The sequence below is a fragment of the Phaethon aethereus genome (assembly GCF_964289735.1).
Source record: "Phaethon aethereus genome assembly, chromosome: 1".
Classification (NCBI taxonomy): Eukaryota; Metazoa; Chordata; class Aves; order Phaethontiformes; family Phaethontidae; genus Phaethon; species Phaethon aethereus.
The window spans coordinates 146211052-146227568 of record NC_138575.1 but is presented as its reverse complement, the minus strand read 5'-3'; the positions used below and the strand labels follow the sequence as shown (position 1 = coordinate 146227568).

Below are 16517 nucleotides of genomic sequence, written 5' to 3'. Positions count from 1 at the left end.
CCAGCATAATACTATTTCACTTCAGTTGGAAATGAAGTCACCCCTGTTCTAAACCAAATGATTCTTGGTCTGATCTGCGTGTGGTGTCAGGCAGTTTAGCTCCATTTATTATCTCAGCAGAGTTATCTTGATTTACGAGTTATCTTGATTTACTGGCCCCATATGTACAGCCGGCACTATAGCAATGGAAGTATTTTACAGGAAGTTCTGCCAGAAAAATGTGCTGCTCCCCAGATTATAATCCTACACTGTACTAGAAACAATGGTTTCTACATTCCTGCTCAATGCCTTTGTTCCATCAAATACCGAGGAAAGCTACCACAAGCATGAAGACAGATGCCTGCCAAACTTCTTCACATCTGCTTATATTGCACTAATTGCAGCCATTGAAATTCCCCTGCTCTATTTGTTCAGCAGCAGTGCAGGAGAGCGGCACCCCACACAACACCATATGCACAATGAAAGGAGGAAAACAACTGTGAAGTGATGAGCTAAGACAACATACAGATTGGGAAAAGATGCATGGATATCTCCTCGGAAAGGTTCTGCAGATCAACACAGAGATGCGGACATGCAGTGCTAGGCTCCATGCAAACCTGCAGAGCTATTTGCAGAAGACAAACCAAACTAGTAAAAAGTGTTGAATCTCTTGAAGGAGCAGAGAGAATTAGTATCCAAAGATTAAAGCGTTTACTAGTTAAATCCCAGGCAAAAATATCTGAGAAAATTTGAACTTATCATATTGGTATCTTTTAATATATTAACAGATTCAACTTCCTCCATGTGTAAATGAGGTAAAAGAGTACTTTGAGGTAAAGAGTGAAATATATTAACGCACTTAAAAATAGAAAAATGCTTAGTTAGATTTGGCATTTTGTATATGGAAAAGCTACCATAATGAGTACAGAAATTTGTGGTAGATAGATACAGAAATTCCTGTTAGATACATATTTTAATTAAAGTGAAGTATTTCATAAAAGCAACAAAACACTGAAGAATAAAGATGTGGAATCAACCAAGGGGCATTAAGAAATGGTTTCAAAGAAATGTTAAAAGCTCTATAGGAAGTATTTAATTATAAATTTAGAATAGGTGCTATGATTGATGCTTCTAAGAACAAGGGGCTATTGATCATTGGGTAGAGGCTGTAATCAATTTCACCAGTGTTTATTTATAAAGTATCAATGGCAAGATATGTCCCAAATATGGAGTGTAATTTTATTCATTTGCAGAAAATAAATCATTTTCTAGACATCTATACTTAAAAATTAATCCCTGAAGAAATTTAAAAAAAAAAAATGGAAAAAGAAATAAATTAATGTTTGAATTCAGACCTCATCTTTGTTAAATTGAACTTGACATGAAGGCTGTCCAAGATTTCATATTTCTCAGAAGAAGCAGATCTGGACAAACTTGTCATTTCAGTTCCCAGTTGAAATCTTTGCTCAAACTCTGCAGAACTGTTGTCCCATGAATCGTCATCTGTGGTAAAATCTGGATTATGAAGAGCCATGCACTGCAACCTGTCACACATTTTCAGTGAACATAATAAAACAAAACAGTGGTTTATTTCACCAGGTAGTAGATGCAGCTGACCTTGCATATCCTTAGGTTCACTGTGAGAGATTTTAATGGAGAAATTAATAGAAAGAGATTTATTCAGTACAGACTGAGCTCCCCCTGGTGACCCAGCTGGGTAGACTGCAGAGCAAGAACAAAGACCCCAGGACGTTTAGGAGCACCTGGGAGAACCAGCCCTCTGATGTACCAGGTGGATGTACCTCAGGATTTGGTGTGTAAACTGCTGTGTCTTTCAGTGCACCTGATGTAACATCACATTGAGGAAACAGGAGCACACAATCCGCAGTTACCTATCCTTAGGGCTATCTAATCACCCTGACCTCAGACCTTACATCCTTCCCTTCCCCATTTACACCCCCTTCTTTCCACTCAAGTTCCTCCAGATTAATTCTCTGCTCACAACCCCTGGCATTCACTTTATTTCCCAGCAGGTTTGGTGTCAGGATATAAGAATGAACCATGCACAATTAAATAGAAAGGAACTTAAAAAAAATATATATTTCTAGTAAAATGAAAGTAACTCACCCATTTTCCTCTGAGGAAACCTTCAGTAGTGGTGTCTTCTCTGTAAAGCCAGTGTTTTTTGACCTTGAGCTGAATAATTTGGAAAAATTGAAGTGATATCTTTGGAGGGAAAAAAAACCCCAGTAAGTCTGCAGTGCAAGGAGTCACTACAGTTCTACAGAATATTTTGCTACAAGTACATCTGACTAGTTAAATATTCTTTAAGAACGGTGTTCACCCAAATTAAGGTTTTCATTAAGTTTGAACCAGTCATGGTAGTTACTTCCTTATAGTCATGGGGGACTCTACTGCATAAAACAAGAGAAATTTACTTATTCTAAAAGCAGCATCTGAAATAGTCAATTAAAGTCCCTCTGAACACCAGAAGAGCAACAGACATCTAACTCACATGCTTATATTTTAGACACCTAAACTTACAGTGGAACAACTGCATTGTAATATCAGTGAAGCAACATTCTTAATGTAAATAATTACATATATCCATATAAATTCACATTAATACTTCATAAAACATAAAATAATAAAATAATTTCTGTCCTGTAAGTGTCATTTGATACATGGATCACCAGAAACCTACTAATCTCTACAGCAACATCAGCATCCTTCATATTAGGGAATAAAGCTTTATCTGAAGTACAAGTACTTCATTCCTGCAGCACAATTCCTTCAATACAGTTTCTGCCAAGTCTTAGTCCTGGTGCTGCAGATAATTAACAGACAGTAAGCTACTTCTAGCCATGTTGCAGCTGAGCATTGTTAAGAAGACTTTTCCTAAAATATAAATCCCAAAGCTTAAGAAACATCTGAAAAGAATCAAGCACAATCACAGGGGTCTGGCTTTGGGGCAGGCTTCTGGGAAGTATTAAATAACTGAGCCATTTTAGAACACTTTTCAAGACCTGGCCCTTCCGGAGACATTTCCCATCAAAACCACCATTATTCAGACGCACTCAGATTTACTCCATTCAAAACTGCAGCCGCCCACCACCAGAAAGTCCCAAAGAAATCTGCTAGACCTCCAGTCAATACGCAGGTCTCGTTACTCCCAGGGATGCTTAGAGGAAGCCTAAAATACCTTCTGATATTGCTGGACTGTGAGGGGAAAGAAATTATAAAAACATAGACAACTAAATAAATATACAAAGGTGACTGGTAATTCAATAGTCTAAATATAAGGCCAGTCCAAAAAGAAGGATCTGTGTCTTTAACTTTGTAACACACTGGAAGACAGTGGCACTTCTTGCAATGCGTATAGGTATGCATGAACTCAGACTTTGTAAAATTAAAACCTCCAGTTAATGCTTCAGCTTGCCTCAGAGGCCATGCTAGGCGTGGAGCAACTGGATATGGTTGTTTCAGCCTTGAGTGGCCACAACGCTCGTTCAAACTCTGCTGCAAGCACTGTGTTCGCCATCTCAACGGAGGAGACTGGGTGAGTTAGAGGGACTGAGCTCTCCAGTACCTCAGGTCAAACGTTGGGCAGGTTGCAATTCAGGTGCTACGCTGCACCGACGCTTCGTCTGCGACGCTTCGTCACGCTGAAGCTATCGAAGTGCTTCCTTTTTTAAATAGGAAAATGCCATTCACACGAAAGGTTTAAGTGGAGAAACTGGTATTTTGAAGCAAGTGCTGTTCTAATCTTATCATGGCCTTAGATGTAAAAGATTACCTAGAGCTTTGTACTGGGTTTGCATGGCCAGGTTTGGGGGGGTGGCTTACAGGGGTGGCTTCTGTGAGGAGCTGCCAGAAGCTTCCCCTGTGTCCGACAGAGCCAGTGCCAGCCAGCTCCCAAAATGGACTCGCCGCTGGTCAAGGCCGAGCCCATCAGCGATGGTGGCAGCACCTCTAGGGTAGCGGAGTTAAGAACGGGGCGGGGGACACGCACCACAAGCAGCAATTTGCAGCGGAAGAGAGGAGTGAGAATGTGTGAGAGGAACAGCCCTGCAGCCCCCAGGTCAGAGCAGGAGGGGCAGGAGGGGCTCCAGGCGCCGGAGCAGAGGTTCCCCGGCAGCCCCTGGGGAAGCCCACGGTGAGGCCGGCTGTGCCCCTGCAGCCATGGAGCTCCACAGGGGAGCAGATCTCTACCCGGGGGAGCAGATCTCCACCTGCACCCAGGGAGAGCCCCACGCCGGAGCAGGGGGATGCCCAAAGGAGGCCGTGACCCCGTGGGCAGCCCACGCTGGAGCCGGCTCCTGGCAGGGCCTGTGGCCCCGTGGGGAGAGGAGCCCAGGCTGGAGCAGGGTTGCTGGCAGGACTTGTGACCCCGTGGGGGACCCAAGCTGTAGCCATCTGTTCCTGAAGGACGGCACCCGTGGGGGGACCCAGGCTGGGGCAGTTCATGAAGAACTGCAGCCCGTGGGAAGGATCCGCGTGGGAGAAGTTCATGGAGGACTGTCTCCTGTGGGAGGGGCCCCAGGCTGGAGCAGGGGAAGGGTGTGAGGAGTCCTCCCCCTGAGAAGGAAGGAACGGCAGAGACGACATGTGATGACCTGACCACAACCCCCATTCCCCATCCCTCTGCGCCACTGGTGGGGGAGAAGGTAGAGAAAATTTGGAATAAAGTTGAGCCCAGGAAGAAAGAAGGGGCGGGGCGGGGAGGTGTTTTAAGATTTGGTTTTAGTTCTCATTACCCTACTCTGTTTTACCCTACTTCTCATTACCTACTCTGATTTTGTTTGGCAATAAATGAAATTAATTTCCCCAAGCTGAGTCTGTTTTGCCCATGACAGTAATTGCTGAGTGATCTCTCCCTATTCTTATCTTGACACCCAAGCTTTTTGTTACATTTTCTCTCCCCTGCCCAGCTGAGGAGAGCAGTGACAGAGCAGCTTTGGTGGGCACCTGGGTCAACCCACCACGAGCTTTTACAAAATGGACTCCATAAGGGTAGCAAGAACACTATCAGGACTTTAAATGTGTGCTCACCAAGCATTACTAATATGCTCCTGGCTAATCCTGGCATCCCAGTACATTCAAAGTTTGCATCCAAAGGTGATAATGTTAATAAGAATTGTGATGGTGAACCTTGATCTTGTCCATTCAGAAATTTTAACTCATGCAAAGACTGATTAGCTGTTTCTGCTTTTAAACAAAATTGTGCCACTTGTTTCACAAAAAAGGCTACAAATAATATATACTATATGCTGTTCTGAGCTAAACTCACATTGCGCATACCATTAGCCTTTCCACACTTACTTTACTTCTTTTCCTCCTAGGACATGTGCAAAATCTGAGATTAGTAACAAGAAGACTTTCTACAAAAACTTCCATTTTCTTCTAATTGTTAGAGGTTGATACCAACACTGCTTTACGTTACGTAGGCATGCGTGTATCTACTGACAATCCTCCACCTCAGCAAGTCTTCACCACTACTGTGAGTGACCAGTATGCAGAGTGCTGAAAGGCAAAGTAACTACTGCGACAGAGGATAAAGATTTGGGGGAAGGTGGTTTAAAGGACAGAACTTGAGGTGAGGAATCCAGAAGGCTAGTTAAAGACATCACCTTCACTTTCTTTCTCATATTTGTTTATCCCCACTTGCTGGTATAGGTCTTGCCGCTTTTAAATGGAACTGCAGGCTTCACAGATTGCCAAGAATGGTCAATACAGTAAAAATGGAAAAGGTCTTTGGTTAAAGTGAAAACAATTAGTACATGACGACATCAATTTACAGAGAGTAAAAACACATGGACAAGAATAAGCAGCAGGAAACAGCCAGGCTTGACAAAAGAAAAATAATTAGAGAAAAAGCAGAAGAGCCTCAACTCCCCCGTGATGTGATTACTCTAATTAGAGAATGAGAGTAATATAAACAATAAAGCTAATTAGGGCATAAAAGAATCTTGAAGGCTGAAAGCTCTAGAAAGGAAGGTTGAAAAAATATCATGAAGAAATAGCACGGATTATAAAAATGAAAGTCATCGCTGAATGGGGAGCCTAATGCAAGCCCCTCTGTGCATCTCATACTTCTGCAGAGACACTTTTGGTGCGATTTAGTCACCCACTTCATCAAATGATAACAGAGATCATCTGCAAGCAAAACTTAGGAAGGCCCACAGACCCTCTACTATTAGAGGCGCGAGTCTGTAGTGCTCAAAACCCTCTTAGCATCATTCTTCGTGCTGCTCAACCCTGCAAGTGGCTGGCAATTGTGACACTATAAAAGGAAAGAAATCAGTGTGACACATTTCAAAACCTAGGATCAATTTATACTTCGAATGTTTCTTCACAATCAAAAGAGCTAGAAACTTTGGTTATACCTACATGCTAGAATGAAGTGCCATCTATCTCTACTTCAGCAACATTACCAAGGAGCTAACCACCAGGTCAGCTCGTTAGCCCACTGTGGACAGACCTGTTCATAGACTGCGAAGACTGCTCTGGGTTTATACTCTGTGCAGGTGAGGAGCTGGGAAGCTCAACACCGGTTGTGTCCACTCTTCTCTCATGGTTCAGAGTCAAAAATCATTAGTATTTTATACATCAAATATGAGAAGAGACATGAAATAATTATGTTTACAAATGTATACATTTATATGTAGATATGCACATAGATGTTCACAGAAAAAATCAACATTGTCATTTCCCTTTCATTCAAAAGTGATGGGAGAAACCTAAAACCAAAATCTATGGAAAAAAGTGTTTGACAAGGACTTCTTCAAAGACTTACACAGCATCACTCGTAAGGAAAAATCCATGTAGAATTAACATCAGAAAGAGCATGTCCTGCCTCCTGTACAGCCACAGCTGTGGCCACATTCATTCTCACATTTGCTACAGTTGGGCATGTTTTTTTTAATTAAGAGAAACCTTTCAAAGAGCAGACTGTGTTCTTAACCACTTGGCTGCTGCTGTGACAGTCGTATATACAGATTTTGGCTTTCTCTGTAGGAGTAAAGGTTTGTGCGGAGGAAGTATGTTTTCTGAGCTAGTTACTTCCAGTCAAAGTCATACATTCCCATCGCTAATCTTTCAAGCAATTATAATTTCTGACTGCCTCCATAGTAACTCAAAAGAGGAACCAGCGTCCTAGGAGAGTTGTCTACACCCCAGATGATACAGCAGGTCCTGCCAAGTCATGGAGGTGTCCACAGATGAAGCTCCAGTTTCCTGACAGCAGCTGGAGAAGAATCTCACCCACAGGATTAAAAAATATGAGGGTCCAAATGCAACTCCCCGGCATCTATTGTAGAAACCCCCACAACCAGTGGCTGTGCCACTGCTCCCATGTACGAGCAAGGTTCACACTCTTTTGGTGGCAATTTGTACTTCTCTAGAGCTGTACAGCAGAGATATGACCACATCTTCTACACTTATTTGAGCAGTTTAAGGAGAAGCAGGCTCCCCCTGCCCTCCTGGCCACGTGGAGAGGTACATGGAGAGCAGGAGAAGAAAAGAAAGGATGTGGGAGGTTCTAGTTGCTCCCACTGATGGGCTGATGACTCCTCGGACGTTATTCAGAGTCGGTGGCTGAAGAGTGCTGCAGGTTCCACTTACAACACACCACTGCTTCCCACTACCTGCAGGTGATAACTTCCAAAGTCTTCAGGGGACTTTGGTAGTTATCACCTGCAAGTCCAAAGAGAGAACTCAATTCCTGCCATTGAGCATCAGACCTGTGTGTCGTCCCCCCCCCCATTTTCAGACATTTCCTAATGCGTTTACACATGCCACTTTAAACAAAAGGAAAAGGAAGACTTTGTGGTAGGAACTGTCGTTCAGCAATAAGCAACATTTTAATCCCAAATACAATACAGCAGGGTAAGCATCCTACAAGAACCTGAGAAAGGAAAAGACAGCACTCATCCTAGTTAGCTGGCAAACACTTGAAATAATCACTAGTTTTGGCTGGAATCTATTATTTAGCCTTGTGTTGAAAAGATTAATCATGCTACGCAATGACTTTTTTCACTCCCTATAATAAAAAACATACATTTTAAACATGAGCTAATATAATGTTTCATCTGCCATATGCTATGTCGTGCATGCAACTATCAGTAAAAGAGCTATTTTTATGACAACGTAAAGAAATAATTCCCACTTCTACAGGAAGGATTTGGTCACAATTGAAGAAGAGGTAGATATTGGAGCATACGTACTATGCAAGAACATCAAGAGTTTTGAACATAACTTACTGGAAATTTCACTGTATAAAAAAATTTTTAAAAAATTAAAAGCAGAATCTCTACAGGAAAAAAAAGTTAGCATGCTTCCCTGAATTAGTAATCACTAAAATCATTATAAGTCTGAGGTTGCCTCTTAAGCAAAAGTCCAAGAATACTACTGTGCTAAGAAATTAGAACAATTGCAACAAAAATTTAAGCAAAGTTTCCTAGAGGAGGAGAAAGGCCAGAGTAGGAATATGAGAGATAATTAATCATACAGGAGACTAGTAACAACAGTAAGACTTTAATTTATCATTTCTACATTCTAATAGGCCAAAGCCTAATTTCAGAAGCATCACCTTCCCTGAATAGAGAATATTTATACAAATCATATGTACCGAACTAATTACTCTTATCATAACCATAAACAAGCACAATCCAGAAATAAATTGAAAAACAGAGGCTTTTACGAAAAAGCAACCAAAGGAAAAAAAAAAAAAACACAAAAACCCACACCAGTTTTTGACCGCACTTGAAACATATTCTTCCACCAGATTTGGAATTTGTCAGTCTCTGATAAGGTCCATTTTTGGACTACATGGCACAAACTGTGCTGACCAACATCATAGCCTTTAGCTTTTAAACACTTACTGTGTACTAAGCAGCTATATACATACATCCATCAACATTATGACACATATGCCCACACAGAGACACAACCCTCCATCATGTTTTCTCTTCAGTGGTAGCACATCATGGGGGAATTGTTATGACTACCCATCACAAATGAAGTACGGTCAACTGATATACTAAGAGTCAAGGGAGGGATCAAAGACTCCAGAGCTCACATCTCTAAACAGGCTCCAGAGGTTTTCTGATGACTGCTTTATGTAGCTTCAACTAAATCAGCAAATAACCCTTAGACCCTTTAAAAGCAGGCACCATTAAGATGTCAGAAAAATTTAGCAATGAAAGCATTACTCGATACAGACTCATTTTCTCTTTGACTTTCCTAATTTTCTATTAGACAGGACTGTACAGGATTCCCCAGAGGACTGCGGTGTTGGCGCTACCTGACAGCAACACACGGCAAGAGGCACAGCCAACCGGCAGGTCTCATATTGAGAAGTGTCTGCCAAGACCCCAGGAAAATAAAGAACATGCTTAAGAAAGATGTAGTGAAACGTGTGCTGAGCTTTTCCACAGAAACTGTTCCTTATATAGGGCACAGACAATGTGCTTGCTTCATTCACTTCTGCTGGATTTGGAGAGTGAATATGTCTTCCAAGAGCCTGTGGTAGTCGCTCCTCCTTCATTTGTGCTCCTCCTTCATTTCTGCTATTTTAAGAAGTAGGGCAATTTTAAGTTCAGAAATAGCTTGGAAAATAGAGTGCTTCCGGTGTTTCTTTTTTTTTAAAATCAAATCAGGTTTTGTAGGGTTAGTGTAATTCCCTGAAAAATGAAATTTTCAGACACCTCCAGGACTTGGTAACTCCTTTTCCTCAGGAATCTTTGCCTGCCTCTGTCTCCACCAAGAAGACATCGGGATGTGGTTAACAGACCAGGACCTAACTGCAGTGGGTGAAACTAAAAGAAAGTACTTGATGCTTAAGCTGCCCTGAAGCTCCTCTGACTCTACCTAAGAGGACTAAGCTGTTCTCCACACATTTTCCACTCCCCTGTCAGGGCACCATGAGGTCCGGCTGCCCTGTGGGAGGGAGCCAGGAGCAGAGGGTGGCCATGGGTCTGGCGGGGCCATGACCTCCTCAACCAGGGACCATGACCTCCCCAATCAGTTCCACACACCCAGTGAGGGCAGAGGGATGGGACAGGGATGGGGATCCAGGCCAGCTCAGATCTTCATGACTATCCAGCAGGGCCCAGTGATGGGGCAGGTCCAAAAAGTCTACCCTTTGAAGGATTGAGAAGTTGCACTGAAAAGGCATAGCTGCTGTTTCCTCCTCTCCATTTTCTGCTTCAGCAAAGAAAATTGGAAAGCTACAGGAGAGAACATGCAAAAACTGCAGACAGTCTGAAGGAGAAAATACATTTCAGGAGCAAGTACTGCCAAAACAGTTTAGCTGTTGGCAACTGCCAGCAAGCTGCAAATTCGAAATAGGCAGAAGTAGCTGGTATTGGTAGTGGTCCAAATTCCAAAACCCCAGTTTCTCTATGGATTACACAGATAACCTGTTAAGAGGTATTACTCTCAAATGCCGTGGGGCACACTGAAAAATGAATCTGCTATAAGGAAGCAATTTATCAGCAACACTATATAAGGCTGCACTTGTAATACTTTAGCATATCCTGCAACCTTGGCTTTTAAATGCCAGCATTTCTCTTTGGCATTCATGATGGGCTTTTAGCTTAATCAGCTCTGGTGTTAACTGAATTTATGACAAATAAAGGCTGGTTCACACTTTTTTTGTAGTCTGTGAGGCAATTCCAAGAATCTCAAAGGTTAGGAAAGTGGTCACAACTTATTGCTTTAACTTTGTATCTGATCAGACTCTTTTAAAGATGCAATAGGGGGCTCTTGGATGACAGAAACACAAACAGAAAGATAGGTCTGAGAAACAACTGGATGATGTGACCATACAGCGATATGATGTTGTACTCTCAAAGGTTTGGGGGAACATATGTTGAAGTATGAAGATTCACTTTCAGACTAGCTGAATTTAAGGATGATCCAAGAAAAGGAAGCGCTATGAAAAGATGACCATTGGCCACTTCCCAGATAAGGGAACACTTTCCTCCAAAATGGTGAAATGGGATTATTTTGCTGCAATTTTCCTTAATCCAAGCGATGTACTGACAAGCTGTCACACTTAATTGTGCTTCTGGCCTTGCATAGTCTTATAATATACTCTTATGCCACTCACCCCAGTTTTGGAGATTGAAAAGAGTAATTAGTGAGCTATACTTAAAGATGAAGTCATGACGAAGCTATTTTTCTTCTTTTTTAAACATTTCTTTAAAAATTGTAGTTCCATACGTTTAGTTCCAAGAATTTGGAGATAACATTATTCATACCTGCAACTTTTGAAGAAAAAAATTAACAGTCTCTAAAAACAAAGCGTCTGCACTGCTTAGAGTTAAAAAAAAAAAAAAAGCCAGACAGATCTACAAAAAAAGATCATTAACAATATGAAAAAACGTGACTGATTTCTGTGTCTGGAGAGATGTTAGAGAGAGGAGGTGAAGGCAAGCAACAGGCCACCGCAATTAAGTTATCATCAAATTTGTTTTCAAAAAAAAACCATGATGGATCCCAACTATTGTAAGCTTCCTGGGACTTGCACTTTGTCCTTTGGTCACAATAAAATGAAACAAGGCAAGTTCAAGAACCTTCATATCTGGTAAATAGTCGGGTTCTTGTAAGGTATCGCAATATAACTAGGACAACTTATATGGCCTTTATGTAGATCCTGATCTCAGTGGACTGGACCCAGCAAAAATGCTAAAATTTGCTCCAAAGCTGGGGCATGAGACACAGTACTCAGAGTGGACAGAGAAGAAACAGCAGTAAAATTTTAAGATAAATAATTTGTAGGGGGAGCTATAGCTATCATGTATTGAAATAACACTACTAAGTTGATAAAATAATGGGTATTTTTTCACTATAATGGAAGTCTTTCCATTCTATTTTTTTGTTCTTGTTGTTATTTTAATTATAATGGAGGTATTAAGAACTCCTTTTCAGGTTCTGACTGAGCATAAGACACTGAGGTTATTCATATAACTTTTGCCATCTAGAAATCTGGTCTAGGATAGTTATAGTCACTGGCAAGAGACAGACCTCTTCAAATCATCTTCATCCTCCGTGTCTCCATGTTGGCTATACAAGGAACCTGGAGGATTAACTTTGAGATAAGAGAAAGACTTCTTCACTAAATAATGTACACGCCTCACACAAACAAAGTCTATATTACAGTGTACCAGAAAATACCTTTTTCATGTACATTTTGTTTGCTCTTAGGTGAAATCTCTTTTTCATACAGAAAACTTCACTAAAAAAGTTATTCACTGTTTATTAGAAATACGAAGATCTACCAAAAAGTCCTTCCAAACAGGGTTTCCTTATAACTTCCTAAAAAGTAACTTCCAATACAGAGTAAATCCACATCACTGGTCATGGCATTCCACCTCGAATTATATCAGAGACAAAAATCTTTACTGAAAATCCCAAAGGAACAAATTAAGAAAACCAAACAGAACAAAAAGGTAGCTGATAATAATACAATATTTGCTTTTACATTTAGAGAATATTCAGTGAAACCATTCAAGAATAAATGCACTTTTATCTCACGAAGATGATGTTCTTCTCTGCAACAGCCCTTCAGTAAGATCACTGTAACACACTAACTTATGCAGTTTACAAACCTCACAAAACTCATTCCACAGTTCCATTTTGCTACTAGACATTTTTTTCCACCTTGAAAGGCGTCAGATATCTATAGATACCTCAAGGCTACTGTGTCAGAGAAGGAGCTATCTATCTAATTTTTGTTAACAAGCACCTTTAAAACACAGCTTTTTCATTCAGTGCCAATGGGAGATGAATTTGAAACACAAGATCTGAGTCCATAAACACATTTAACTGAGATTCTCAAAGGAAAAAAAAAGGAAGAATCAAATCCAAAACTGAAGGGTTATAAATAATGCATTCCAAAAAAACTGAGAATTTCCTTGTCTCATGCAGAGTAGCATGTAAGTAAGAGCCCCCCCCATGTGGGGAAACATCACAAAAACAAAGAATGATGATGCCATTTCAGCTTCCCTTCTTCCTGATTTAAGCTGTAATCCTTCTCCAGGTAAGAACATACTCCTGTGCACTGAAAAGTCAAAAAAACAAAATCATGCCTCTCACAGTTCAGAAGGAAATTCCTTTTCCTACATGGCAGATGGCTTTGCTCTGGCAACACAGTTTATCTCTACATCATATTTCTTGATAGCAATAATGCACATCTTCCCTCCCAGTCACACAGATGCCAGACTCTTTCTTCTCAAACACTGCGTTTCCTTTAGCCCTATAGAGAGTGACACTCTGGTTACTCCATAGTCTCACAGAGTTTATTTCCTTCCATCTAGCTCCTGAAATATCATATTCTTGGTCAAAAATGCCACAATATTTGCTATGCATGTTCTGAAAGTCAACACTGTCCCAAAGCTAAATAAATCCTGGACATTGATTACTAAAAAAAAGACAGGATCCTGCTCAGTAGCCATATGGACAGTAAGTCTTTGCATACGCATGAAAACTTCTGGCCATCCAGACATAATATTACATAAATAAAACTTCATTCTGTGCTCCCAAAGAAAAAGAAAAGAGAAAAGGAGAAGTGTCAGTGCTGTTGACTTAAAAAAAAAAAAAAATTCTTCAGCAAGAGATTATCTGCAGAAAAGGGGAAACCCCATGCTGACATGGTTGCCCATTGTCATCAGCTTCTTTCTGTCTTCTTCTCCTTATTAAGGCAGAAGGCTCCAAGTTGCTATACAAAGAGAGAGAGGGAAAAAAACAGTAGGTCCTTACAAATGAACCCCATTAAAGAAGCAAGACAGATACGTCTGTCTCCAAAAGCAGAAGATTGAGACGAAGGATCTCTGTTACTGGTCCCACCCTGTCAGAGATACTGTGGAGCACAGATAATTCAGACTGTTAAAGACAGAAGAAAGTTTACAAGTGTTTTGTTTCTTTAGGCAGATAATCTATTAATTTGCAGTCAAAAACACTTGCTAGCATTTGAAAAAAAGCGTGAAAAAACAGGTTTTTCATAAAAAAAAGCAAAGCTCATCCTTTGCTATGTATTGGACCAGACAGTTACACAGCTATTTGATTATAAACTCAAACAGATCGAAAGGTTTAGTGCTCTTGAATTAACAGTGCCTCCAAATAAGAGAAGCCTGAAACACTCATCAGATGCCTGAATGTCGGACAAAGTACTAACAAAACACAGCTTCTTACATATATCTTTTGAATAAAACAGCTCCAGAGACTGTTTCCAAGATAAACAGCCACTGCACTAACAAATGTCTTTTTAATACAGTCTGCACAGGCAGTTTGCAAAAATAAATTATTCTTAGAGTGTGACATAGCAGGAAAACTGAAGGATACTCTGACAATAGGGAAATGCAAAGGAAAAAGCTAAGTGGATACTCTAGGCAGTGGAGCAGTAACCGAAGTAACAAAAAAAGGAGAAAGAGAGAGAGATTAAAATGCCCATAACCAGACATTGCTCTTAAAAGTTAAAGTAGAGGTAGCTCTTCTGCACCTCAAGAATCAACACAGAATAATAGTTGTTCCTCTACACAAAAATAACAGCTTTAAAGGACAAATAATGCAATCACATTCAAGTCATGTCACTTAGAAGTAGGTTACAATTGCAAAGAAATGTTTTAAAAACAAACAAAGAAATGTTTATGAGAAGCAGAAGTCCACAGCACATTGTCACAGAGAAAAAGATCATTTTGTACTATTTTAAGGTTATGCAATGTGCAAGTTAATCAGAATAGTGGAAGAACTAAAGCTATGGGAATTATCTCCTCCAGAAGCATTAGGGAAAAGCGTGGGCTGCAGAGGAAAAATGTCATGACACATGGCAGAGCTAAAAGAACAGATTTTAACTTAAGACAAAGCACATTAAATTTAAAAAAGGCCATTGATTTAGAAAGGAAGGATAGACTCCATCAACATTTGTTCTTTGTTGCAAGAGGTATGGTTAGAGTCTCAGCTCTGCAGTGTTATTCCAGTTTATATATTAATTGATTTTGATCAATAACAAATAATGTAACCTCAGTAGAACAAGATATGCTCCTACTTTCTTATTAATGAAGACTAAATGCGATGTAGACCATGATACCATGAAGACCTTGTCCCTGAAGAGATACATATGCAACACTGGTAGGGCCCTCATGATTAATTCTGTGAGTAAATAAAATCCATTACATATAAGGAAGTTGGTGTCAATACTTAATGATCTCAAGGCATTATATGTATGACCTAAATCTCCCCAGATTCATACTATGTTTAACAAGGATGAAGAGCCAGAATTCCCTTTTCTCCATCCTGTCTGCTTGAGCCTAAAACATTTGTTGGATTGACATATAGAGAAAATTAAATGATCAGTCCTACTCTAAATTGTAAATAAATTGGTACATTTGTTAGCTGCTTTTGATGTGTAGTACTTGTGTGTTCTGTCTCACAAACATCAGATTTCCAGCTGAAGGAAAGCATGACAGGTCTAATGACATCAGTGGAGGTCTTTCAACTTTTCTTGACAGACCTATAAGTTCAAAACTCTGATTAGCACAATACCCATACATACAAATCCTTATGACAATCTGTCATTCTTTTCTGCCAAGGACAGTCTGTCTTCTGTCAAAATAGGCTACTTGGAATATTTCTGGCCCTATCATCCTCTTCGATACTGTCATACAACTATGAACAGGTTTGTAATGGGTGCTTGTTGCCATTTTATTTGTGGTTAGAAACAATAGTTTTCCACATGATGATGTTCAAAATTTTTACTCTGAAACGTCACTATTCCTTACAGTTCTGGCTTAGCTTGGGCACAGACTAAAATGCGAGCCAAAAACAATGTCTAAAATGCACAAATTCTGTTGTGCCACTTCTGCATAGAGCATTTGCTCTTGTTGGCCTGTGCTGGAAATGCACTAGGGAGGCACAGCGTACAGCACGGAGCGGCTCAGCAAAGAGGCCACATGCTGCCAACGGGTGCAACAAAACTGTGTATTTACATAGTATTACAACATAGCCCTGCTGGTTTAGCTTACACAATTAAAGGCACATCAGAGAGAACAGAATTGCATTCCTTATTACCCTCCATTCTGGGTTTACTCTTCCTTTTATCAGGCAGATTCACTAAATTCAGGTTCACGCTTTTCACTTTAAGAGGTTTACATGATGAACCAGCTGTCAATAGACTCCTAAAGAGGATTGCAGCTCACGTCATTGACGTGGCTGAGGAGGTAGAGTTGCTCCTATCACTCCTAGAAAGATTAGAGACAAAAGAATATTTGAAGCTGCTTTTATCTTTTTATTTTCTCAGCAGTAGAGAAAATAAATTACATAAAACCACAAGAGTGGGTGGAAAAGTCACCGCAAAATATTTACCCACCCTATTCAAGGAAGTATCGTATTAATCCAGGATTAGACTTCTTACTGTAAATTCATCAATAGCATAGCGCTTCCTCCTCAAACAGCAAGCACAATGCCCTGCCAGACGTACTGGTTCGATGTAACTGCCAGCATGGCCATCTGAGAGAAATGAAACTCTGCTCAAGAAA

The 16517-nt window shown here is 40.4% G+C and overlaps 1 protein-coding gene across 1 annotated transcript in view; it reads right to left on the bottom strand.

Moving 5' to 3' along the window:
- OCA2 (OCA2 melanosomal transmembrane protein) overlaps positions 1 to 16517 on the bottom strand; it is a gene marked incomplete at both ends in the record, with an annotated part of 180251 nt that overhangs the window by 154165 nt on the left and 9569 nt on the right. The window contains 2 exons of the mRNA XM_082004815.1: positions 1335 to 1523; positions 2107 to 2205. Coding sequence (XP_081860941.1) covers positions 1335 to 1523; positions 2107 to 2205 — 288 coding nt within the window. The remainder of the gene's footprint in view (positions 1 to 1334; positions 1524 to 2106; positions 2206 to 16517) is intronic.